Source organism: Lipotes vexillifer, unplaced genomic scaffold, assembly GCF_000442215.2.
Source record: "Lipotes vexillifer unplaced genomic scaffold, Lipotes_vexillifer_v1.1 scaffold570, whole genome shotgun sequence".
NCBI classification, from domain to species: Eukaryota; Metazoa; Chordata; class Mammalia; order Artiodactyla; family Lipotidae; genus Lipotes; species Lipotes vexillifer.
The window spans coordinates 3,121,746-3,149,451 of record NW_006777801.1 but is presented as its reverse complement, the minus strand read 5'-3'; the positions used below and the strand labels follow the sequence as shown (position 1 = coordinate 3,149,451).

General features: G+C 37.4%; 2 protein-coding genes across 3 annotated transcripts in view; one reads left to right on the top strand and one right to left on the bottom strand.

The window, feature by feature from the left end:
- INTS7 (integrator complex subunit 7) overlaps positions 1 to 4,978 on the bottom strand; it is a 92,817-nt gene extending 87,839 nt beyond the window's left edge. The window contains 1 exon segment of the mRNA XM_007451314.1: positions 4,781 to 4,978. Coding sequence (XP_007451376.1) covers positions 4,781 to 4,874 — 94 coding nt within the window. The 5' untranslated portion in view covers positions 4,875 to 4,978.
- Positions 4,979 to 4,988: 10 nt separating this feature from the next.
- The window catches only part of DTL (denticleless E3 ubiquitin protein ligase adapter), a 40,080-nt gene continuing 17,362 nt past the window's right edge, over positions 4,989 to 27,706 (top strand). The window contains exons 1-11 of one of the 2 annotated variants that reach the window (XM_007451312.1): positions 4,989 to 5,379; positions 10,235 to 10,360; positions 11,455 to 11,553; positions 12,554 to 12,615; positions 12,700 to 12,820; positions 18,153 to 18,218; positions 19,438 to 19,550; positions 20,813 to 20,886; positions 22,757 to 22,860; positions 23,176 to 23,280; positions 26,037 to 26,149. In XM_007451312.1, the coding sequence (XP_007451374.1) occupies positions 5,328 to 5,379; positions 10,235 to 10,360; positions 11,455 to 11,553; positions 12,554 to 12,615; positions 12,700 to 12,820; positions 18,153 to 18,218; positions 19,438 to 19,550; positions 20,813 to 20,886; positions 22,757 to 22,860; positions 23,176 to 23,280; positions 26,037 to 26,149 (1,035 nt within the window). In that variant the 5' untranslated portion in view covers positions 4,989 to 5,327. The remainder of the gene's footprint in view (positions 5,380 to 10,234; positions 10,361 to 11,454; positions 11,554 to 12,553; positions 12,616 to 12,699; positions 12,821 to 18,152; positions 18,219 to 19,437; positions 19,551 to 20,812; positions 20,887 to 22,756; positions 22,861 to 23,175; positions 23,281 to 26,036; positions 26,150 to 27,706) is intronic. The other variant, XM_007451313.1, reaches the window with a different exon arrangement.

The window sequence follows — 27,706 nt, the reverse complement described above, 5'->3', positions numbered from 1 at the left end:
GACACTGCAGCCACTGCTGCTGCCAAGAAAACTGCAAGTACTCTTCAACTCTGCCTTCTTGCATCTCTAAACTAAATCACAGAGCCTGGAGATCTGTCTGATTGGCAGAGCCTAGTTCACACCCTGTGCTTTTTTTTTGGCCGCACCACTTGTGGGGATCTTAGTTCCCCAGCCAGGGATTGAACCTGGGCCCTCGGCAGTGAGGGCGTGGAGTCCTAACCACTGGACGGCCAGGGAATTCTCTCCTGCACTCTTAAAAGGGAAACTAGGAAAGTGAGCTTTTGCTTCCACCTTGATGAGACAGTGCTTGTGGTGTGGGCCATTCCTCAAGCTTAGAATGTTCACAAGATGCTAAGTGACCACCAATATGACTAATATCCACTACAAAGAACACTGCTAATACACACTACTATGCAAGCACACTTTAGGAGAATTTGTTGTATACATTTCCTTTAGCTAAAGGGTGAGAATGATTCAAAATGGAATCATAATACCCTAACATCTTAAACCATAACATCTTAAAGTCTATTCATTAAAAATGAGGTGGGGAGGGGAGAAATACAAACACAAGTATGCACCACACATTATACGAAGGCAATCTCACAACAGCTTAGTAAACTGATCACAGTAACATCTCAGTAAATTATATTTAAAAAGCAAGAATAAAAACAACTAATAGGATAGTCAATTCAACTGATGATGCATTAATAATAAAGCATCCTTCCCCCAAACTTTAGAATCTGTAAATATATATGGTGAGAATGTATGCAATATTGTGCAATATGCACAAATATTGATTTAGACTCATAAATTATTTTTATGAATACCAACTTTTAGAAATATTTAATCACTTACTTTGTAAGTTACAAGATAATAGCTTTTAGCCATATGTAAAAATGAGTCTATGGATTTCAGTAAGAACTAAAGTAGGGCCTTGGATTTTTGGATCAGTTCATAGACCATCAAGGGATCACCAGCCAGGCTTTAAGAATCAGTCCTTTATAATGCTGGTTTTTATGTGGCTTTGAGTTAAGAGTCTGACCTTAATTCTACATGATCTTACAGGTCCACTTCTCAATACTGCCACACTGCCACAAGTTTGGTCTGGTAGTACAGATTCTCAAGAGAAAGAATTTGATTGACTCAGTGTGGGTCACATGTCCACTTCTGAATCACTTATGGCCTGGAATTAGTCACTTGGTACAAACTTGGCTGCACAGACCTCCCTCTTTAGTAGGGGATATGGGGATACTCACAAGGCCTCATATTTGTTTATCATAATACCAACTACATCTGTGCCAATATGGACAGAGTAAAAGCAACCTGTGGTCTCTTCCACAGTCTGAGAATTCAGATGTTTTGGAACATAGGTGAAGTGACAGCATCTAAGGGAAAACAGATAGTTGTCCTGATTTACATCAATTTCCTATTTCATAATTAACTTTTTCATTGAACATACCATCAAGTTTTCCATGCAACATTAAGTTCACCAACAACTCAGACAGCAACTCCACCCCCTACATTTCCTCCCTTCTCATTGCCCAGGTGCAAGAAAGGGAAACCACTCTCTTCCCCATTGCTCTTGGATCTCATCCCCCCCACAAGGCTAACCTTACAGAAAGCAGATAGGCTGAGTGACGTCATTTAAGGTAGACTCTCCTTTTCACCCAGGGTGAAGATCTTGCATAAGTTTTCCTAAATCACTGGGACAACTTCCCATCAGCTGACTTAAAAATCTTTAGACGGACAGTGTAGAAGTTACATTAGTTAAAGTTACACTGAGTAAATTATGGGAGATATGTCCTTTGTAATACCTATATTATAGAAATGATTGATTATGAAATGTGTCATATATACATAAGTTATACTTGATTTGACACTTAACTCTGCTCTATCTTCACAGCTCAGGCAGCATGGTTATCAGCTTAAAACTTTAAAAAAGGGAAGGCAAAACGACCTCTACATAGGAGCTAAAGTGACCTTCAAAAATGTAAACAAATCCATGTCAGTCCTCTGCTTAAAAACTTTCAATGTCTTCCCAATGCACTTTGCATAAATCCAAACTTCTTGTCCTAACAAGGCCATATTTGATCTAGCCCTGTCTGCCTCATGTGAGCTTCTTAAAGCTGTTTTGTTCACTAATACAGCCCCAAGTCTGAGTGCCTAACACAGTGTAGATGATCAGTAAATATTTGTTGAATGACTTAATGGCTATTATATGAATGATGATTTTCCTGTTAATAACTACATCCTAAATGAACAGAGTTAAGTCAGCTTTAAAAGAGCATCCATGGGCTTCCCTGGTGGCGCAGTGGTTGAGAATCCGCCTGCCGATGCAGGGGACACGGGTTCGTGCCCCGGTCTGGGAAGATCCCACATGCCGCGGAGCGGCTGGGCCCCGTGAGCCTCGGCCGAGGAGCCTGCGCGTCCGGAGCCTGTGCTCCACAACAGGAGAGGCCACAACAGTGAGAGGACCGCGTACCGCAAAAAACACACAAAAAAACCCCAGAGCATCCATTTATTCCTAGAGAGATCAGAAACAAGTTGCTTACTGCCATGCTTGCTCAAAATGCTCGGAACAAAATGCAATGGTTATAAACATATAACAGGTTATAAATGGCACCATTTCCCAAGTGTATTTCTTGACACTAGTGCTACAAATATTTCTTTATAATGGAGTTCAAGTATCACATCTGTATATCTAACTGCCTACCCAACATCTCCATCTGGATGTCTAAGAGACATCTCAAATTTAACAATCTCAAACTGATTTGATTTTCATCCACTCAGTAAATGGCAATACATACTTCCAGTAGCTCAGACCAAAAACCTCTGAGTTTCTCCTGACTACTTAACTCTCACATTCTCATCCAATTCATTAGCTACTCTTGTTGGCTATACCTTCAAAATAGATTCAGAATCTCAGCACTTCACACAGCCTCACTGTAACCACCCTGGCCCAAGCCACTCTTCTCTTTTCCCTGGATTGTTATTGATACAATTGCCTCCTCACTACAGTAGTCCCTCAGTATCTGTGGAGCATCCATGCATTCAAGTAACCCCACATCAAATTCTACCTGTAAAATACTCACCCAAGACACTGCTGGGAGGATTTAACACCATCACTTAGTATCTAGGACAGACACCTGGTTTACACTCAATAGCCACCTATATATTTTACAGATCTGAAATATTCCTATTTCAACTTTTAAGAAGGAAAAATTGTGTTATATTTTTTCTTACTACAACTTCAAGTTTTTTGGAATTAAACAATTCTAGATTTCTCATTTCTTCAAAGTCCCATCCCAATTCTGTTCTACACCACTGCTCTACTGTCATTATGGGATGAGTCCACCTGGACCACAGTGGTAGAAAATGTCTTTATAGGATTAGTAGGAATTTTAGATATCCAGACCTGCAACTCTTAAGAGGGTAATAAGGAAGGAACTATCACAATGGGGAGGAAAAGATTATGTAGTGTATAAAAAACACATTTAATGTTATGACTTTATATTTTAGAGGGAAAAGTCCCCATAGATTTGTTGAGAAATCAAAGCACAACATCATTTTCTTGGCTGATGGACCTGCACTAAAGATACTGTGACTCAACCAAAGGAATATCTCATTGGAGTGCTGTTGCATTTTTACGTTGATCAAAAGGAGTTAAAAGCTTTTTTAAAAAGTCTGAGAAACTCTTATCTAGACGAACCCGCTGTAAATGTTTACAGGTTAAAAAACAAACAACATAAAAGAGTCCTCAAAAAGTATAAGATAGTGTCCAAGTCGGAGAGCTGGGAAGTGGCTCAAAGTGGACTTTAAGAAAAATCCTTCTAACCTCTAGTTCTTAATATATTACACACTGGTTGTAGTTAATTAAAAATTAACTGGATACCAGGTGACAAAATGGTTCCCCCATTCAATAAAAATCATTTAAGTACACTGAAAACAAAGGTTTCATTTTAATACTTCAGTTCTTTACTGACAAGTATCTGCCCTTGCCTCCCATATCCATATCTAAGAAAGAAGGCAAATCTCTTTTGCATTTAATAAAGGCTTCTTTTGCATACCATTATATCACAATATTTACAACAATCTTGCTAGCTCAATGGTACTTTACCCACTTTGCACAGAAAAAAAACCAAGGTTAGGTTAACTTAGGTGACCTGTCCAGGATCATAAAATGAACAATATGAGAATTCAACTCAGTCTACCCAAAGCTCCTACTACTACACCAAGCTCCCACCACTCCAACTCCCGTAAGGAAAAAGAACTCGTGGAATCCGTCTGCAGAGAATGAGCAGGGGCTCTGATTTTCGGATGGTCTTGGCCCTATTTTTAACCTGCCTAATAACCGGCAGGTAAGAATTACAGAAATCAAGTGAATCGTTATAAGTCGGTGCAAGATTATTATTCAGCACTCTTGGTGAAGTCCTGGTCTCAACTGAACATACTGAAAAATAATTTCACAATTTCAATTTATCATTTTTAGAAACTGCTTGGAAAATCGGGAGACTGTGCCCTCAAGGGGTCAAAACGGCCCCCACTCGCTACTTTTTCACCTGTACGAGGCCAATGTAACAACGCTGCAATTTCCCGGCAATCTCGCAAAGCGGCAAAAGCCCTGGACTCACCAAAAGCACTGGCTCCAGCCCCAGCGCCCGCCCCAGCCCAGGGAAGATAGGCGCTTGCGCCTTCCCGGCTCTTCCCGAGGCTACCACCGCCTGGGGGCGCCACTTCCCCCCACATGCGTTTCACCTGCTCAGCCCGCTCTTTCGAATACCTTTGTCTAATTCCATAAGGGCAGAGTTAGCATCCAGCTCCTGTTCGCCATAGCCGGCATCTGCCAGAAAAGACTTAGTTGAGTTTGACGCCATGACCCGAATAGTTACTCGACCAGCCTATTCAGAAAGATTGCAAACCCTGCCCAGCACCGCCATCTTCTTCCACCACCTTCTCGCGGATTTTTCCTCCGCGCTCTGTCAAGCCGTGTTACGCATGCGCTCTGGTCTCCCCGCCGTTCGCCAGCGCCTCTGCGGCGCCCTGCGCAGGCGCTCAGGGAGCTCAGGAACTCCAGGTTCCCGCGGCTGGGAGAAAAGGAGGCGGGGATTCGAAGGGGGAAGTGACTCGGACGCGCCCGGACGCCGCGGCGGGAGCCAATCAGAGGGCGTGACGTCAGTTTGGCGGGGAGTTTGGTGGCCGGGGCTTACGGTGGCGGGAGTTGGAGGCAATAACTAGTCGTGTTCTAAGGGACGCCACTTAAGATTTCTGCTGAATCTGGGGGCATTTCCACGGCTTTTCCCTCAGTTGAAAGTTTTCCTCCGGCCCAGATGCTCTTCAATTCGGTACTCCGCCAGCCCCAGTTTGGCGTCCCGAGAAATGGTGAGTAACGGCCCTAACCGCTGCCTGTTGCCGGCGGGATTCACCTCCCCCCGAACAACACCTCGGACCAACGCCGACTCCAGTTCTGCTTCCCAGCCGCCGAGTTCTCCCACAGGCAGAGTGTGTTCGTGTTAGCGAAGAGTACTGAAGAAAGCTGCACTTTCGTGCTCTCGAGACACTTTTAGTCGTAATCGGGATTTTTTCAATTGTAGTGTAGGCTGACGGAGGGAGGGACGCTGAGTTAACTGGCCTCCATTACGGCTATGTCTGTTTTGCACATTAACTGGAAAACGCGTTTATGGGAGTATGTGTGGTTTTCTCAACAGCTAGGTGAGATGGTCAAGACTCGTATTCATTGATTAATTCATTCATTTGTTGTGGAACCTTAGTGAGCCCTACTCTTTGCTATATATACCAGTGACTATGACCCGCTGTTAAGGAACTCAGTCAAGCAGAGAAGACAGAACATCTGCTTCTAGCATGGTCAGAATTTTTTCCTCCTGATTAATACATGAGCATAAAAACTCGTAGTTATAGGGCGAAAAATGCCCATAAGCACGTTTCCTAGAAATGACCATTATTAATAGACTGAAGTATTTTATTCCAAATGTTCTTCAATGCCAGAGGTAATAAGTATTGTTATTTACAGAAATGGGATAAAAATGTTTTGTTTCTTTAACGGTAAAACTTGGAAATACTTCCATGTTATTGTATGGATAACTGATTTATTCTCTCCAGTTCTTGAAGTTCCTTATGTTAAAACATTGGCAATAAGAATTTTGAGCTTAGGTTTGGGTGTCATCAACCTGAAACTTTCTGGTAAGTTTCTGATAAGGGAATTACTACCCAGGCTAAGCTTGGCTGCAAATGAAATCTCATTCATTTAAAGATGGACTAGGTCTTTCCGCTTGAAACCATGTGAAAAACAGAAAGAAAATGTGAGAAGTGAACTTTTTGTATTTAAGGCATAGGTCCAGGAGAAGGATATTGAGGAGACTGGGGAGTAGTTCCTCCACTTCCTGCCTCCAATCTAAAACCCTACCATCCTTACCTCTTTAAATTATACTGTAAATGCTTCTCTTTCTGTCTCTCCTGTGACCTTGCTTAAGATACTTCGCTGTCCTCTGTCATGAGTGTCAGTACAGCACGGTAGTTATGATCTCTGTCTTTGGAGTTAAACTTGCTGAGGTTTAATTCCACCTCCACTCCTTACTTAATCTGTGTGACTTGGAGCAAGCTGTGAAGCCTTTATTTTGTAACAAATTTTCTCCTAATTCTACATTCTGCCTACTTCTCTTTTCCCTCTAATTCACAAATACTTATCAGGGAGGGGTAAATTTTCCCCTCTACCCCTCTTGAGTATTTATGGCTGGACTAATAATAAAATTGACACAAGACAGATTAGCAAGAGAAAAACAAATTTTAATTCATGTACATGGAGGTCTCATAGAAATGGGACTAAGAAATGGCCAAAGCAAGGCAGCTTTTATACTTTTCAGACAAAAAAAATAATAAAAATAATAAAAAAAATAATAATAAATTTGTGAGGAATTGACAGGACAAAGAAACTTAGGTTTGGGATGCTTACTAAGTGAAGAATCTAAACAGAGTTTGGGCTTCAGGTAGTAAAATAGAAGAAGTAACAAGGTTTGTTTACACAGGCTTTTTGGCTCTGAATTCCCTATCTCTGATGTATTAGGGTGTCCTTCTACCTCCAGTTCCAAGGAGTGCACCTTTCATAAGAGATTTATTTCCTGCTTTTCAGGGAGACAGGGAGGTCAGAGTTTCCTTCTTCCATCAGCTGCTTCTCAAGCAACTTCAATGCAAAATAATCAATATGCCATTGTGGCATGTTTTGAGACAGCCCACCCTGAGCCCCCAAATACTCATGCGTTGTTATGTGTTAGGCACTGAAATTCATTCATTGTTATATATAATGCACTGAACTTTATAGGACCATCTTCTTTCCCCTTCCTTGAGGGTGTTCCATCCTAGGCTCCTTTTCTATTTCTACCTACTCCCATGGGTGATCATAGCTGTAACCAGGGTTTCTTCTACTACTACCTGCAACCTTCCATTCCCTATACTTTACATCCATTCCTGTAAGAGTTGTATCATCCAGATGGTCAGTCCTGTAAGCATCTCAAACTCAAATACCCAAAACCGAACTCACTTTTTCCCCAAACCTGCTATATTACCTATTTTAGGAAATGGTCTCATTATTTTAAACTGGTCTTCACAGTCAGAAACCTGAGAGTCAGTCAGAATTCCTCCATTTTCCTCAAGATACGCATTCAGAGAAGTCCCCTTAAAATCTCTAATCCTTCCTCCTCGGTATCCCCACTGATTTTGCCTCTTCACCATATCTTGGATCTGTCCTATGCTTACCATTCTATTTCCCTAGGTTGGGCCATAATACGTTCTTGTCTGAACTGTAACAAGTCTCCCAAATGGCCTCTTAGTTTCCCTCTTTATAGTTTATCCTCCACATTGCTGCCAATGATCTTTCTGAAATGGAAACTGATTACTCTTCTGTGTATTTTTAAATTGGTATCTGAAAGTTTTTATCATAAGTTTAAACAGATGCAAAGGATGTCATCTCTGGCCATGTTGTGAGTGATGACCTTTTTAAATAAAAATGCTACTGCTACATCAGTCTTTAAAATCTATCTAATAGACTGTAAATAGTGATTTAATAATCACATCAATCATTTTGGAAAAGTATGAACTAATTCTAACTGCTAGATATTCTACATAGTTGTTTTTTCCCCTTGAGCTTATTACCACTTTATTTCTCCCACAGAATTTATCCTAATGTGATTTGATTTTAAGCTTGAAAAGTCATTTTATTGATCATGCTATCTTATTTCTCTGTGTAAAAAAATATGTTTAAATCGATGTTTTCTGTGATCATAAAGCTCTAAGTGTTAAAAGTTTCTTCTGGGTTGACTTATCATTACTATTTTTAGTAGTATGTCGTTGATCAAAACAATATGGATTACTAATTTCAATAAATAATTAAGCAAAATAAAAACTTATTGAAAGTCTATGTTTTAAAGAGGTGGATTTGGGTGTTTATGATGCCTTTATTAAAGGAGTTATCGAATTGTCTCTTAATGGGGTCCTGGGAGTTTTTGTACCTTGAGTCAGCGCAAGGTATAGGATTGGGTCATGGAAATGCCTTTCTTTTGAAAAGTGGAAGAAAGGTAGTGATGAAGAGGGGGAAAAGCTTCGACCTCGACATTGTAGACAGGTCAGTTTTAGAAATACATATATATATGGAAGTTGAGTATCTGGAAATTAGTTCTCCAACAGCTCTCGTTCTCCTTAAAAAATCTGCATGTAACCCCAGGGGCTTAAGTTGTGCGTTGAAGAAATAATAGGCTTTTCCAAATGAGTGTTGTGAGGGAAAGCATTATAGGCTCATGTTGGAAACAGAATAGAGCAATAAGGATCCAAAAGTATCTTACGGGGCTTGTCCATGAAGTGTGTGTTGTCACAATCGCAGAGGTGGAGGGGTAAATAGGGACCAGTTACTAAGCCACATTAGGCCATTTGTTGGTGTTCGGATATAGTTTGTAGGCAGTGAGACAGAGTTGAGGGGTCACTGTTTAATTGAAAAGAATTTAGGTCTCCAGAGCTTATCATCTTCAGTTCCACTTAAATTGTTCAAGATTCCTTTTGAATTCATGAGTTGTGATCATTAGTTTTTGGTTTTGTTTTTTTTAATCCCAAACTACGAGTGTATGTTTATATAACTTTAGAACAGAGGCTTTTGTTTTAAAATTCATTCTGTAGATGGATATTTGTGAACTCGACCACATAACTAATTATTGTATTCATATTCTTCTTTTAGTGGTCTTTAATGGCTTGTTTACAATCGTATCTAGCCTTAAGGTAATACCCCCAGGAATAATTACTAAATCTGGACTGAATTTATTTGCCTCGTTTGCATTTCTTCAGGTTATTTCTATGAACATGCAAAACCAGATTTGTCTGAGGTTATATCAGGCTAAGATATCTTCTCCAAATGGTATTTTTTTATGAAAAGTGAGAATTGAAAGTACCCTAAAGTATGAGTGTTTGTTAATTATTTAGACAGCTCTCTAGATTGTAACTTCATTGTTTCCTCCCATGCTTACTAAACATTTGGTTCTCAGTAACTATATATTGAATGAATGTTTCTTTTATATATTTAAAATATGTTGACCCACATATCAAAATGATAAAACAAATCAAGATGGTTTACTATTTTAGGACCATAGTACACATCAGCTTTCTGACCCAAGCAGAATAAACTTTCTCTCCACGCTGAATTTCTTCCTCTCTCGTATACTAGGGGCTACAGTAGGCATATTGACATACCTTATTTCCTTTAATTCTCTGACCATTGGCTTATGTGTGATGTTGCTAGTAACTTGAGTTTGCAGTAATGATTTAGAAACTCTGAAAACATAAAATTTTAATTGACGAGAATGGTAGTTTTAATGGTTGTGGTAGTCTTTGTGGTTGTGTTTTGTGATTGTCACCAAAGGGTGGGGGAAGGGGTAAGATCTTTTCTAATGTGCAAAGGCCGCTTGTTTCTTGCAGTCTTAAATGTATTAGCAAGAGTCTCCATTTAAGATGATAAGCCCAAAGCTGTATCTCACCAGAAGCTGAGAGTGCTCTTTCATTTTTTCCTTAGGACCCCTTAGGAAAATACCTGAAACTGTGTTCTAGAGGGCCATAGATAATGAGTGGATCTATACTTAAGTATATAAAGTTTTTTTAGAAATGAATTTATAACCTCTGCATTTGTTAAAAGTACTGAAATGTGATATATTGGAACTCTATAAGGAATTTTGTCTTACCTTAGGATGGTCTTCACAATACCCTCTACAGTCCCTTCTTACTGGTTATCAGTGCAACTATAATGATGAGCACACTTCTTATGGAGAAACAGGAGCCCCAGTTCCTCCTTTTGGATGCACCTTCTCTTCTGGTAAGGGAACTACTGTATAAGCTAGGTTTGGTCAGAAATGATCTATTTCACTCTTCAGAGGGAAAATATTTTGAGGTGTCTCCCTTTCAAGAAAAAAGTAAATTAGATAGATGATAGTTTTTCTAATAACTGTTCTCCCCTGATTTATGAAATAGACTTTTCTTAATCTCTATGTATAATTACATATTTCTGCTAAGGGATAAGATTCTTATAGCACCATTTTTTGTTTGTTTGTTTGTTTTTATAACTGATATCCGGAAAGGGTTGCAAAGGTTCAGCCATCATGAAAACTTTTGCCCCTTTTGACCTGTTTGAATCTCTCTCTTTCTACAATGCATTGGGGAACATATTAACAGAAAGAGAGTACTTGTCCCTGCTGTTAAAAGTTTAAGAAAAGAAAAGTAAAAAATTGTGAAAAGGGAATATAAAATTAATAGGTTCAGCCTGCTGGTGGCTTGTATCGTATGCTTTTATTTGCCATGCCTATATCATATGCTTTTATTTGCTATTGGCCAGTGCCACTTTTGTTTTGTTTAATTACCATGCTTGATTCAGCCCTTCTTTAAATAAGAGATTATTTGAGGACTCTCAACCACTGCGCCACCAGGGAAACCCGAGGATTGGTGTTTTTGAGTCACTTACTTAATGGTATTATGGGGCAAATTTTCAGCTATCTTTTTTTTTTTTTTTTTTTTTTTTTTTTTTTTTTTTTTTGCGGTACGCGGGCCTCTCACTGTTGTGGCCTCTCCCGTTGCGGAGCACAGGCTCCGGACGCGCAGGCTCAGTGGCCATGGCTCACTGGCCTAGCCGCTCCGCGGCATGTGGGATCTTCCCGGACCGGGGCACAAACCCATGTTCCTTGCATTGGCAGGCGGACTCTCAACCACTGCGCCACCAGGGAATCCCTCAGCCATCTTTAATTTAGAAAAACCTCTCTACCACAGCAGGTGCTATTTGGGTAGAATCATCTTACCTCTTTTCAAATAGATTGTAGCTATTCAGTTAATTTATATTTTGTTGTTTATATAGATTTAAACTCAGCTTTAAATTTTTTTGTTACTCTTTATATATTTTATTCTTTATTTCTTATTTAGCTCCCAATATGGAGCATATACTAGCAGTTGCCAATGAAGAAGGCTTCGTTAGGTTATATAACACAGAATCACAAACCAGTAGAAAGAAGTGCGTCAAAGGTAAGTTGGGGTCTAAAATATCTGTTTGAACATTTTTAATTCATAAAGCCTCAAGGAAGTTACTATTTGAATAAATTCTTAGTGATACTCACTTCTGATTAAGCCTGTTTAGGGGCCAGGCTGAAAGTAAATGGTGGACTGCCTTTCTGTCAATAACTGTTAATGGCAGCAAAGCCTTTACTGAAAGTTAAGAAAAATACATTTTAGGATTAAAAACAGTTTTTCTTTTAAAAAATTAAAATTTGTTATAATACTTAATGTGGGGAAATGTTGCTTTAAAATATTTATATTGAACAAACATCTTACATACATAAGGCAAAGTTCTACTGACCTTAGGAAGGTAATAATCTGGAACTAGTAAGTCAAGTGTTGAGATAACTAAAGTAAAACAAAGGCTATAGATGGTGTAGAGGAAATACAAAGAAAACGCCACTGGTGTCACAAAGAACTCTTACGTATCAAAGAAGGTGAGGAAAATTTTTCATGAAGGATGGGACATTTGAGGCAGACTGTGGTATTTAGACCCATGGAGGTGGAATAGGACACTCCAGGTGGAGGGAAAAGCATTAGTAAAGGCCTAGAGATAGGAAACCATAGGATATAATGAGCATATAGGGAGCGCTCCAGTTTGGTTGGAATAGGATATACAGAGAACAGTAAGAGATACGGCCAAAGCAAGCAGAATTTTGAATGTCAAACCAAAGTATTTTAAACTCCATTCAGAGAGCATGATGAAAATTTTTGAGAATGTTTCATAAAGATTCCATTTTAGAGAATATATACCCTCATGGAAAACAATCTGATATCAAACGGTAGTTTTATGGGATAATGAAGGGAATGTGCTATGTGTGCAAGTCCACAAATTCTCTTTGGCCCATGGATCTTAGTGTGCTGACCACTGATCTTTTCACTACAGCTTTCAAGGCACTTCAACAGCTATTGGTATGGCTACCACAAGACATAGTTTAGACAGTTCACATTCACCATTTTCTTTGTTTAGAATGGATGGCTCACTGGAATGCTGTCTTTGACCTGGCCTGGGTCCCTGGTGAACTTAAGCTTGTAAGTGACTTTCATTTTATTGGGATCTGGGTAAACACTGGTAAAGGGTTGCTTTATTAAACTGTGAAACCTTATTTTTGAAAGGTTACAGCAGCAGGTGATCAAACAGCCAAATTTTGGGATGTAAAAGCTGGTGAGCTGATTGGAACATGCAAAGGTCATCAATGCAGCCTCAAGTCAGTTGCCTTTTCTAAGTTTGAGAAAGGTAGGTATATGCTTACCCTCTTTCATCTCCTTAACCTCTTTCATGGTGAAGTAATAATAAGCTGTAATTATTTCCACCCTTTCCCCTGTCAAAATTGCTCCTTTACCTAGGTAGATGTTTGAGATTCTTAATATGACTTGGAAACCTCAATGAAATTAAGTTGGATTTTAGTCCCATTCTAATGGATATTATCTCCAGCTTGTCTCTGAAAGTCAAGTGTCTTCAGATAATTTTTTTCTGTAATCTTGCAGATAAGGTAAAAATTCACAAATAGCCACAATCCCTCTGTTCAACTCTGAGTGGCCTTTGAGGTCAAAGCCTGTACTGGACACTGATTAACTCTATTTGTAAAATAGTTACTTTAACTCGTAAAATTTAAATGGAGTATGAGGCTGGGTGGGAAACCTGATAAACTGGACATGATTCTTTACCTAAAAAATTTACCACATAATTACTTTAAATGGCCCAGTTCCCTGGTATGTTTTCAACTGTTATTTACTCACAATCTTTCTATATTTATTTAACTATTATAATGGAGAAGGAAGATTTAAAGAGGGCTATAATACAGAACAGTACTATAGTAGCTGGGGAAAAACTTAGCAGGGGTATCTGAATGAGCTCTTCATTTCTGTTTTTTTTGTTTTCTTTTCTCCTTCCTCCATTTGTTTCTTACTAAATAAGAGTGAGACAACAAACATTCATCTCAAAGAAGTGGCTGATCAATCTGATTTTAATCTCGGAATAATAGAAATAAACAGTATAGTTCCCTTTATCATTAAAAAATATTCTATTTTTAAAAGGAATGTTTTTGTTTATTCACCTGAGCACTCAGGAGTACTAAACTGAGTTGTTGAGCTGGTTTGGACTTTACAAAAAGGTCAGTTGATTGCTGTTGAGACTGGAACCTTGAAGAAGAAATACATGACATAGTTTTTATCTCTGCATAACTTTTCATTAACACATCTGTTGTATAAAGTTAGGTATGCTTGTGTTCTAGTTTACTACAGTTCTGTGTCAGAGTTCATTGTAAGTTTATAAAAATAATTTAAAGTCATGAAAATGTACTTAAAGTAAATTTGTTTATTTAAAGGGTAATAGAATAAGGGAAACACCATATCTTTCGGTCCCTTTACTTAATTTTTAAAACTGTGCATTGAATCTATGCCAGTGTGGTCTAGTGGAAAAAGTGGTAACCTTTATCATGGCTCCCAGTAGTTCACAGGTGCCCTAGTGTGAATTAGTCTGGTTGGACACTGCCCCCAAGGCCTCATCGTTTGGTTGCTAAAACACAGATTTTAGGCCCTACCCCCTCAGCCAAGTGTTCTTGTGCAGGACATACTTTTACAGCCATACATAGAAGCCCTGTGTTTTGTTCTGCTTTCTGCCTTTAAATTCTTGGGCAAAATCATTTTTATCTCCCAGGACCTTCATTTCCAAATTCACAAAAACATTGTAAGCATAAAAATGAAGTGAGATGTGAATGCACACACACCAAAACAAACACAAAACTGAGGAGCATATAAATGCTTAGTGGGTTGGTTTTTTTGGGGTTTGGTTTTGGGGGGGCGTTTTGTAGGTAACATGGTAGGAAAGATCATGATCCAGTTCTCAGCCCTGCATGGGCAGGATACAAATAATCCTAAAGGACATAGTTATACTAGTGGAATTTGCCTTCCCTAAATATCTACCACCTGAAAACATGGAAAATGTTTTCATCTCTAATTGTCAGTTGCTCACAGATGTGTGTTTTGTGTGATAAAATGGGTGTTAGAACTTCTAGTGAGTAATTAAAAATAATTTTAAGTGTTTTTCTATTTCCCCTCCTACAAACTTATCTTCAAATTTGCACCTTCTTTCTCATTCTTCATTCTCCAGTTTAAGGCGAATCCTTCTTCCTAGGGCACTGGTTCTCAACCCTGACTCATTAGTCACCTAGGGAGGGGCTTTGTTTTGTTTTGTTTTTATTGAAATATAGTTGATTTACAACGTTGTGTTAATTTCTGCTGTATAGCAAAGTGACTCAGTTATACACATTGGGGAGGTTTTTTAAAATACCAATTAAGTGTGAATCTCCAGAAGGTGGGCCAGGCGTCTATTTTGTTAAAATTCCTCAAGGGATTCCAGTGTGCTGCTAAGGTTAAGAAACATTCTTGATCCTCCCCAAGACCTTATGCTATCACTTGCATCCCCACAGCTCCTCTGTCTTCAAGCTTTCCTTCTCTTGGCTCTTTCTCCATAGGAAAAACTCAAGCATATCTGTGGCCTGTCCAGAAAGAAACATCTTAACCTTGTATTCTCCTTCAGCTATCATCCTTTCTTATTTTCTATCTCTTCTAAGTTTCTTAAGAGTAATCAAAACCTGGTTAAATGTTCTCATCTCAGTTTGGTTCAATCCTTTCCATCTCTCTTCCTGAAATCACCCTGCCTTCTACTTGTTCAATATTTGACACTTCTGGCAAGTTATTTTAAAATTCATGAAAATTGTTTTCTTCCTTGGAATCTGTGATACCACTCCCTCTGGTTCTCACTACTTCTGTTTATTCCTTCATAATTGCTTTTGTGAACTCCACTTCTTTACCTAACTTGAAGTGTTGACATGGCCCAGGATTTGGTATTTGGCCATCTTTTCCTTTCAGTCTGTACCTTCTCCCTGGACAGTTTCATTTATTCCAATTTTGTTTTGTTTTTTGCTCCACTTATATTGAACCAGATTGTATTTCCAGCTTTCACTTTTCCTACAAGCACTTCAAGTTCAGCATATCCAAAACTGAACTCATGATTTCTCCCAGCAGCACCATCTTTCCCCTGTCCTCTGAAATCATTTCTCTTCAGCCTGAAGAACGTCCCTTAACATTTCTTGCAGTTCGAGTCTGGTTGTAATTAACCCCCTTTGTTTTCCTTTATATGAAAATGCCTTTATTTCATCTTCATTATTAAAGGATATTTTTGTTGGATATAAAATCCAGATTGACAAGGTTTTTCCTTTCATTACTTGAAGGTGTTGTTCCACTGTCTTACATGGTTTCTGTTGAGAACTCTGTGGTCATTTGAATCATTTCCCTGTATGTAATATGTTGTTTCTCCTGACTGCCTTCGGGATTTTCTGTCTTGGTTTGCAGCAGTTTGACTGTGATGTGTCTAGACGTGGTTCCCTTCAAAATTATCCTGTTTGAGGCTTGCTGAGCTTTTTGAATTTGTAAATTTACAAATATGTGTCACTGAATCTGAGAATTTTTCTGCCGTGATTTCTTGAAATATTTTTTTCTGCCCAATTTTCTCTCCTGGGACTCCAATTACTCATGTATTAGACTTTCTGAAATTGTCCCATGAATCCTTGAAGCTTTCTTCATCTTTTTCAATTTTCTTAAATTTGAGATATAATTAACACCCCATAAAATTCACCCATTTAATGTGTACACTTCACTGGTTTTTAATTTTCTTAAAGAGTTTTGCAGCCATCACCACAATCTAAGTTTAGAATGTTTCCATCAACCCAAAAGGAAACCAGAACCTGTTAGCAGTACTTTCCGTCTTACCAGCCCTACACAACCACTGAACTACTTTCTCTCTATATAATTTGCCTCTTCTGCACCTTCGTATAAATAGAACCACACAATATGTTGTTGGCTTCTTTCACTTAGCATAATGTTCAATCTTATTTTTCTCTCTTCCTCAGATTGAATGATTTCTGTTGATCTGTCTTCAAGTTCATAGATGTTTTCCTCTGTTCTCTCCATTCTGCTCTTAAGCCTATCCAGTGAATTTTATCATTTCAGAAGTTGTGGGCTTGGGTTCTAAAATTTCCATTTGTTTTCAATAAGTTCTCTTTGTTACTCTGCTGAGATTTCTCATCTTTTCATTGATTATGAGTGTCTCTTTATTTCACTTGACAGTCATATCTGTTTTACAACCAGACCTGATAAATAAACATCTGTGTTGTTTTGAGGCTGGCCTCTGTTGATTTCTTTTCCCTTGAGAATGACGCATTTTCCTGGCTCTGTATATGGCAATTAATTTATGATCATACCCTGGGCATTGGGAATGGTGTGTTGGACTCTGAATTCTGTTATGTTGCTCAGGAAAGAGTTGGTGTTTTTGTTTTAACAGGCAGTTAAATCATTTAGACTCAAATAGCATAATGTCAAACCTGTGGGAAGGCAGTCAGTTCAGAAGATCGGATCTCAATTCAGTTCTTTAATTTAAGCCTTAGTTGCAAGCTGCTTTTAGCTTTCCTACGCACATATGGTTTGGGGGTCAGCCAGAGACTTGAGCTAAGTTTAAACACAGAATTAGGGTTTCCCTTTCTCTGCTCTCTCCAGGCTTCCCCACTTCCTCTAGCAGCTCTTGTTACCCCTGTCCTCTTTTCCTAGTTCCTCTGGCTTGAAAGATGGTCTTTTTGTTGGCACTTTGGCTGCCTGGTTCTGATGCTACAACTGTGGCTGCCCTCAAGGTAAAACCACAAAAAATCAGGAACTTAACCTAGGCCAGTCACTTGCTTCAGGTGTTGACTCCCTTACAAAAATTGTATGTTTTTGGTCAATCTCTATACGACCCTCAAGTAGCTGTTTTTTGTATTTTGACCAGAGCACTTATCATATTAATCCACCTGCAATTTGATAAGGGCTCACTCTTCCATACAGGAAGCAGAATTTTTTGGTTTAATTTTAAAGAATAAAGTATAACAGATAATCTGGAGTTCCCCTGTGTTCCCTCCTCCGGTCTCACCGCCCTCCTTCCATCCCCAGAGGCAACGCCTTTCACAAACTTTATGTGGATCTGGTTTGTATCTTTATACTGAGATAATACAGCTTGGAGGTTTGGAATATGGGCTCTGGATACATACTGCCAAAAATAATAACCTTTGCAAGTTACATATCCTCCCTATGCCTTAGTTTTGCTTATCTGTAAAATGGGGATAATAATTCCCACCTAATAGGGTTGATAACAAGGATTGAGGTCATTTATAAAAAAGCACTTAGGAGAGTGTCTAAAACTTAATAAGCACTCAGTATATTTTGGTTATTGCTTATTTATCGTTATTCTTACTACAACTTTATAGTATAGTATTTCATGTGGTTTTAAAGAAAATTTACAGAGAGGGATTATTCTATCAAGTTTTTGCTCAACATAAGCATTTTGAGTTCTTTATAATCCTTTCCCTTCACAGCTTTGTTTTCTTATTTGTGTTGAGCTATATATTTTATCATTTTTAATCTCCAGTGCCAATTACTGTACCTAGCATATAATAGATACTCTAGGAAATTTAAATTGAAATATATGTGTCACTGACTGGTTTTGTTAACTTCTTGATAAACTGTTTATGTGTCTGCAGCTGTCTTCTGTACAGGTGGAAGAGATGGCAACATTATGGTCTGGGACACCAGGTGCAACAAAAAAGGTAATCTAGTTCCATTTTAATTTTGATATATGTGGGATTGCCCCATAATAATTCTGAATGAAAGAATCAACTATTTCACCTGATTACCACCAGGGGGCACATGTTCATAAACCCCAGTTCTGCTCTGTTCAGTTCTCAGGATCTTAGTGATGGTTTTAAGTATTACCCTCCAAATTTACCTCATATTGTCTTCTGAACTGTAATGCCATTTACCTAAATTATTGATGGAATTGAAATTATTAGTACATGATCTTTTATTTTAATTTTAAAAATTTGGGAACTTTTAAGAATTGGATTAAATTAAATATAATTATACTCACATTGCCCCATGATGCCATTAAGCAGAAAGCAATGATCATCTCCCTGCTTCACTTTTTTTAAAAAACATTATTTTTAATAGACTATTTTTTAGAGCAATTTTAGATAACACAGCAAAATTGAACAGAATGTACAAAGAGTTCTCTCTGTACTGATATACCTCCTGTCCCCACACAGCCTCTCCCACTGTCAACATGTCCAATGTCCAACCAGAGTTGGACATTTGTTACGATTGGTGAACCTACTCTGACACATCATCACCCAGTGTCCATCTGTACTTTACATTATGGTTCACTCTTGGTATTATACATTCTCTTGGTTGTGACAAATGTATAGTGACATATACCTACCATTATAGTATCATACAGAATAGTTTCTCTGCCCTAAAAGTCCTCTGTGCTCTACCTATTCATCCTGCACGCCCCCCTAACCTCTAGCAATCACTAATCTTTTATTATCTCCATGGTTTTGCCTTTCCCAGAATGTCATATAATTGGAATCATACAGGATGTAGCCTTTTCAGATTGCCTTCTCTCACTTAGTAATATGTATTTAAGGTCTGTTTATGTCTTGGTATCTCTTTTTTTTTTAGCACAGAATAATATATCATTGTCTACATATACCACAGTTTTATTCATACATTCCCCTACTGAAGGATATCTTTGTTGCTTCCAAGTTTTGACATTTATGAATAAAGCTGCTATAAATATCCATGTGCTTATTTCCTTTTTATACATCATAATCTCACCACAAGAGATGTAGTACAGTAGCCCTGCTGGCTTCTAATTTCACTAATTTAATAAAGAATATAATTAATTTTGACATCTTATATATAAATGTTACATTCAGCATGGGAATAAAGTTCTGAAACCTAAACCATTTACCTTGGAATATTTTTCAGATGGATTTTATAGGCAAGTGAATCAAATCAGTGGAGCTCACAATACCTTAGACAAGCAAACCCCTTCAAAACCTAAGAAGAAACAGAATTCAAAAGGGCTTGCTCCTTCTGTGGTAATGTTTTATAGCTGTATACATGTGTGCAGATCTTGACAGTAGCATAGAGTCTCATTTTAGGGAATTTGTTGAGCATAAAATAGGAGCTAGAGATTCAGTCAATGAATGAGAATCTTCATTTCCTCTTGATGTCACTGGTTTATTGCTTAATACCAGTTCAGTACTTACGGTACTGGTACTCAAACTCTAGTGTGCAACAGAGTCACTTGGAGAATATGTTAAAAATTCAGTTTCCTGAGACTCATCCCTAGAGATCTCCATGCATACACATCATCTACAGTATGATGTGATTCATTAGGAAAGGGAGATGGATAGTTTGAAGAAGCATATTAAGTACCATGATACAGTATTCTGTAGGGGAAAGGAATCTCTGTTGTTGTTTTCATAATACAAGCTGCAGAAAAGATATGAGTTTTTTATTATTTTTGTTTTTTAATATTTGGCAAAAGATTATAAAATATTTTGAAAAATATTGGGTTAAAATATAGTACCTCTTTAGCATATTATAGTCAAAGCTCAAACAATGCCCATAATACAGCTTTTTTCTTTAAGAAAAATCACCAGTGTTCTTACTTGAATTTGTTTATTTTTCTAGTATTCTTGGTCTGTAGAGTCTTAGTTAATATTTTGGGGACGTGTGGTTGCTAGAACATTAGGACTTAAAATTACACAGGCATGAATGGAAACTGACGGGGTTAGCATGTGGTTTTTGGAGGCCAGATGAAGTTAAAATGAGTAACATTTCAGACTTTTCATCAGATTCTTAGCCAAGAAAACTTATACAGCAATTAGGAGGTAAAACTCTACTAGCTCCTTTAGAGTTTTCATAGCATGTAACCATCTTTCGTTCACAATTCTTTAGACACTCGTATATGACAATCTGGATAGACGGCAACATTTTATAGATGAAACGGGTACAGGTTAAATGAGGTTCCTAACGATAGACAGTGGGGATGATTTCAAGTAGAGCTAGTAGACTTAGACAAGTACTAAAATCTTGAGTTAATCACCAGTTTTTTCTTGAATACGAGTCAAAGTGTTCATACTATGTAATATAACATGATGTTTAGGTCACTTTCTTGCTAAAATTACTTCTTGGTCTGCATATATATCTCACTAGGATTATTAGAAGGGCAAGATCTAGTCATACTCAGTTTAGGGGAAAAAGCCATCATTTTAGCACCTTGGTCTCTTGATAGTGAAGATTGTTATACCCAAAATAGGATTTCTTTCTTTTCTTTTTCTTCCTTGTGCTGTAGGATTTCCAGCAGAGTGTTACTGTGGTCCTCTTTCAAGATGAGAATACGTTAGTCTCAGCAGGAGCCGTGGATGGGTAAGACGAGTCTTTATTTCTTGGTTCTTTTGGTGAGCTGTCTTTCATGCACTGGGATGGGGAAGTCACCTAGACCCATTATAATTCAATGTGTGTGCTTTTAACTTTCAACATAGTGAGTACCCAGCTGAGAAGAGGAATTACAGATCACACTGGAAAATATCTAGTTAGGACTCTTGCTCAAATAATTAAATGAGGTAATGTATCACACTTAGCACATTTCTAGCACATAGGAGGAGTGTTGGCTGCTGCTGCTATTATAAAGAAGCCGGCTGGTTAACTTGCTTGTCTGTGCAGTGTAATTTAATCAAGGATTCTTATTTTGAGGAGCAAAATTTCTGTTACAGGCATATATCAGAGATATTGCAGGTTTGGTTCCAGACCACTGCAATAAAGGTAATATCGCAAAGCAGTGAGTCACACAAATTTTTTTGGTTTCCCAGTATATATAAAAGTTATATTTATATTATGCTGTATTTATGTTAGTATATTATAGTTTATTATATTACTATATAGTTACATTTACATTACAGTCTACTAAGTGTGTGATAGCATTATGTCTAAAATAATCAATATACAGACCGTAATATAAAAATATTTGATTGCTAAAAAATGCCAAAACAATTACAATAGTAACATCAAAGATCACCAATCACAGATCACTATAACAAATATAATAATGATGAAAAAGTTTGAAGCATTGGGAGAATTAGCAAAATGTGCTACAGAAACATGAAGTGAGAAGATGCTTTTGGAAAAATGGCACCTATAGACTTGCCACAAACCTTCGATTTGTAAAAGAACGCAATATCTGTAAAGCACAATAAAGCAAAGCACAGTAAAATGAGGTATGCCTGTGTTTTGGATTTTATCTTCTCTGGTTTAGTAATACCCTAAAAGGAGGAATCTGATTCTGGACATGTAACTGGCATTTCTGGGAGCAATCTAACTAGATTGATAGGCCTAAAGACTTTCACATACTTTCCTTCTACAATTGCTCTGAATTTTTGGCTTCCAAATAAGTTTGTGATACTTCTTGATTTTTTTGCTTTGTTGGAATTTAAGTTCATTGAGTATAGGGGCTCTTTCTTTTTAAAATTCTCTTCTTTGCCCCATTTTTGCCCATTATATCTCCCAAGACATCCCTCCCTTCAAAAGTTTTAATTTTAAAATATGATGGCTTAATAAACTAGAATTTCTATTGTGTCCTCTGGACACTTAAACTCTTCTGTGGACTGAATTCTCAGGCACAAATGTAGAATTATCTAAAGGTTATTAGTTATATTTGTAAATGTCTGTGAAAGATTTGCTTCCAAGGATACTTGCCTTTTATAACCAAGCTTGGGTTTTCAAGTTGCCTACAAAGTAGATGTAGAAAATTAAGAAAATTATTCCAATAGATGAAATGAAAAAATACTTTATTTCACAGGAAAATTTGTTTAGACTAGATTACTTAAGGAGTTAATATATGGAGATATAACCATAGGGACAGAGCCTAACACTTAATGATGTCAAAGGTTACATGCAGAATGTTAAAGGCTTATTAGGAAGTGCTTTTTCCTGAAAACAATGAAACAATGACTATCAGCAGTCAACCTTCATCTTCCTTTTCCGCTCCCTTGAAGTAAACTCAGGGCAACCCATCAGTGGGTCAGATCACATCTGTTTCCGTTCTGCCAGAATTGTTAGCCTGACATTGGAGACAAGAGTATGAGATAGTTCAGTCTGTTTCCCAATAACATATCCTCACTGTATCTGGTTGATGTGCCAGAGGAATTAGATTAAAAGTCATTTTACATTCATACGTAGTTGAAATAATTGGTGTTGGAGAAGGACTACAAAATAACTATTTCTTTACCTTGGTTTTTAGGGTAATCAAAATATGGGATTTACGTAAGAATTATACTGCTTATCGGCAAGAACCCATAGCATCCAAGTCTTTCCTGTACCCAGGTAGCAGCACCCGAAAACTAGGTAAGCCTTTGCGTATTCATTAGGACTTTTTTGTAGGGCTGTTTTGGATATGTAAGTTTCTGTTAAAATTTTTAAAGTAAATATCGAGCTAGTTTTCAGCAACTATTATTCTCTGTTGACTTGAGAAACTAATATATGGAAGTATCTTTTTGAAGTTCAAGAGATAGAAATTCCCAAGAATAATTTTGGTTTGTATATACTTTAGGGAAGAAGAATTCTGATGATTCTTCTTGTGAAATGATCTTAAAAGATTATTTTCCCCTCACTTCTACTCTCCTTCATCAGCACATGCTAACTAAAGTTTCCTTTTTCTAGGATACTCAAGTCTGATTTTGGATTCTACTGGCTCTACTTTATTTGCTAACTGCACAGATGACAACATCTACATGTTCAATATGACTGGATTAAAGACTTCTCCAGGTAGGAGCTTAGTCATTCAGATTCTCTTTCCTGGAAACTAATATTTTTTTTTGTTAATGAGAATTTAATGTTGATTTTTTTTTTTTTCTGTACCAAATTTATGAAGACATATAAGGGCTTTGCGGTCTTCGATTAGTTCCAGTGATGTTTTCATAGATGTATTTACCTTGTGATGATTTCACAAGTGAACAGAATCCTGCTCTGTGTGGTAACTTAATAGTGAGTCTCTCCCGAAATTATACCCCTTTGGGTATACTTAAAATTATTTCAATTTTTGTGGGATAGAGAAGGCTGTTCTGCCCGGGTTTTGTCCTATTTGGGAGCCGTTCATTAAAATTAGGGGACCTCTGGGGCTTCCCTGGTGGCACAGTGGTTGAGAGTCCACCTGCTGATGCTGGGGACATGGGTTCGTGCCCCGGTCCGGGAAGATCCCACATGCCACGGAGCGGCTGGGCCCATGAGCCATGGCCACTGAGCCTGCGCGTCTGGAGCCTGTGCTCCGCAACGGGAGAGGCCACAACAGTGAGAGGCCCGCGTACCGCAAAAAAAAAAAAAAAATAGGGACCTCTGGATGTTTTCCCTAACCTCACCTTTTTATTTTTCTTCAAGAAAATTATAAGTGGAATCTGACTTTAAAGCTGATAAATGACATTTTAAAAAATCAAAGTTTTTCAAGCATACTCTAAGAGGGTTATTTGAATTTCATCATTTTAAGAACATTATCAATTATTTAAGCAAGCTGCATATTTTGTAACCTACTTCTCAGGTATAGCTCTGTCAGAAACTGACTTTGAATTCTATAACCAATCCCTAGAGCTACCCAGTTCCTAGTAAAGTAAGATGTGTTGATAAAAAAGAAATTTTAAAATAGTACAGAATTTAACTGGGCTCTTAGAGAAGTTTCTAAAGACTGACCCCTAGCCATTGTTAGGACTTTGGTGTCTGTGGCAGTTACCAATTGGTATTTTCAGTGCCCTGGGTTAGGTCTGACGTTGTCTAAACAAGAATAAGAGTATTTGGAAAAGGGAAGAGGTTTTATAACTTTGCTTGCTGTCTTCGTGAATGGAATTAGAACTTGGACAACTTCTAATTTATTTAGCCGTATAAAACAGACTCTTTAAAATTTCTCCCTAAAAGATAAAAGCCTAATTATATTATCAGATGTCCAAGAGCTCTTTCTGTATCATTTTGTTATAATGTGGCACCAAAAGGGGCTTTGAATTTAGTTGTCCTTCTGCCATTAAAACAAATATGGCCAAGGCCACTTTACTAATAATTTAGTAACCTTTTTCCTGTGCTCCTGAAATAATTTGATTGGCTCTCATATATAGATAGGTAGGTAGGTAGATAGATAGGTATATTCCTATACTTTTAATTCACAGCATTTTATTACACTAAGTGATGTTCATAAAGATGACTCTGAAGCACTTTAATGAAGCATAAAAGCCTGAACCGTCAAAGATTAAATTAAACTAATTAAAGCCAATATAGGTTTTAGGAGGATTTTTCACATGGTTTGAAACATTTACTGTGTACTTTATGTTGGCTTTCTTAGACCAGCAGAGGGCAATGAATACTTACGAGTTTAGTGGGAAATTTGGTCTATAGTTTTCCAGTCGTAGCTAAGAGTTGAGAAAGATGAACAATTGTAGTTTTGGAGTTGTATTCAGAATAAAGGAGCCTGTTTATTTTGTGGGGATTTATCTATCATAGTAGCTCTATAATATCTGTATCTGAATTGATTCATATCCTGCTTAACTTTCACAGTAATAGTATTTGATGTGGGGGTTATTTGATGTGCAGGCTTTTTCTTAAAGGCCTATAAATACAAAGTTTTTTTCCAGTGCTATTCTAGCAAAAGGAAGGGATTTTTGTGAGTATTTACAGAAAGCTGTTAAGTCCCTTACTAATTCTTTTTTCCCCTCCATTAGAAGATTGGAGTGAAATATTTTTTCCTGCCTAAATGTATCCTTAAATTTTCTAATGACTGAGATTTTTTTCTTTTATTTCCTAGTAGTATTCTGATGCCAGAGGCCTCAGGTTTTGGTCTCCTTAGGATAAAAGAACTTGTCAAGCACATTATGCTAGATTGGATAGTGAGAAGTCTTAAACCTAACCTAGTTGGAGTATCTTACATATGAATATATAGCTTACCCCACTGGCCACTTCTACTCTTCAGCCTATTTAAAGTGCTAGATTTAAGGTTACCACATCTCAGATAAGCTATCCATAAATCTTAACTCTACTTTCATTGATTTTTACCTGTTCATACAACAAGTGTTTGAAGATCATCTCTGTTCAAAGCATTATAAGGTCTAGTGAGGAAAGAAAACGATATTTATGAAATTTATCCTTAAGATAAGTCCAAGAGGAGGAAAGACGAATGTTTAATGCAACGGAAAAAACCTAGCCTGGGGTGGGGAGAGAGGGTCAAATAAAGGCATTTTACTAAAGGATTGGACCCCAGTTCCATTCTTGTCCTTTAAGAATATTTTTCATCACTTTCTTGTCTACAGCCAGCTCCATACCAAGTATTTGGGCTTAGATTATGAGATTGGGTCTAATATAAAGCCTCTTTCTAGGATTTCCATTCTTTTCCTGCCAATGTCCAGTTCTTTTTTATTTGGTGACTAGCTTGACCATCTGCTTCAGTAATCAGTACACTAATAAAACTTGTTAGAACATGTATACTCTGCATTTATTTGAAAACTGGAAATAACAAGAGCCAAGTAATTTGATTTTTTTTCCTCTGGCAGTGGCTATCTTCAATGGACATCAGAACTCTACCTTTTATGTTAAGTCCAGTATTAGTCCAGATGACCAGTTTTTAGTCAGTGGCTCAAGTGATGAAGCTGCCTACATCTGGAAGGTAAGTTACCAAACTTTCCCCACAAAGGTGAGGCTGAAGTATTCTTGCAAATATTTCTTCTGTCCATGATGAGGTAAGGTTAATGTAAACACATACTTTAACTTTTCTGTATCAGATGTTTAGTAAAAATTGTTTCTTACCTCTTAATATAGCCAAAACTTCACTCTGATTCTGACGGAAGATATCACACTTTCATGGTCAGCTTCTCAGAAATTGACAATCCACATCTTCTAACAGTTTTACAGATTATCAGGAAGTTGAGAATTCAGAAGACTGGAAAGAATCTTAAATACTTTGTCTTGCTTCCTGGAAAAACATGCTGTTCTGCCTTTCTGCCCTGTGTTTTCAAACTCTCATTCAAAACACAGTGTTTGGATCCTAGAATCCTACCCCCGAATCACACTTGCAAAAAACACTCACTCAAAAATATTCATAGAATAATTGTGTTCTTTACTCTCCTCTAAGTGGCCAGTCTTCAGGCTATTGAAATAGATGTGGTTGCTTTGTTAGTTTTGTATATCTTTAATAGCATTATTTATTCATTTATTTATTTATTTTACAGATTTCCCATTTCTGTTACAGAAATTTATAATTTCTTTTTTTACATTTTAAATAAACAGTGGTTCTAAAATGACTACTCTAGGCTAAGAAACTTAATGCTGTCAATTTGAAGTCAAGTGGAGAAAATTGAAATATAAGTAGCACTTGCTGACCACTGGAAAATGTCTCTTGTGGAATAATTAATTATAGAAATGTCTGAGTTCATAGAAAGAATAAGAGCATTAAGGCATTGTTTTCCTAGAGCTAGAAATTATTATCTTCCAGATTGCCCTATAATATCATAAACTTCCTTGATATTGGTGAATTGAATGATCAGAGTTTACACATTTTGGATTTTAGAGTCATAATGTCTAAAACTTCATAGACCTATAGGTTCAATATTATCAGATTCCTTCTCAGGAGGAAATTGTATCATTCTTAGTACTGCCAGTCTCTAGAAAGTCATATCTTTAATGCAGGACAGGGGTAGATCCTGTCAGGTATGAAGCATAATTCCTCAGCTTAATTTCATCTGGTCCTGAGGGGGGTACTAAAAAATGCTTTTTCTATATACCTCTAGGTTTGCAACTCTAGTTGCAAAAATGCAACACTACCTTATCAAAAGCTTTAGTAACAATAACCTAGATGGTCACAAGGTGGAGGTATTGTTCTATCCAAGATGCCTTTGTGTTGACCTTACCTCTTTTTCTTCAAGTACATTTGTTGTATTTTTAAAATGAAAAATTTGCTTATAAAATATACACTTGAGAACCCCCTCTTATAGTAAGAGTTTTTGCATAGCTTCCTGTCTATAAAATTCTTCTGACTTGAGCTTTAAACTTTATGTGACTAGCACTAATGTTTCTATCTCATAATCTGGTCTTATGCTGTGTATTTATTGTCTTTTGGTTTTCCCTTTCCCGTTCCCTCACTGTCTTACCAACATTTCCCTTCTCTACTTTGGTTCCCAACTTAGTTAGAGGATTTTATTCCTACCAAGGTCTGTATCGTTTTAAA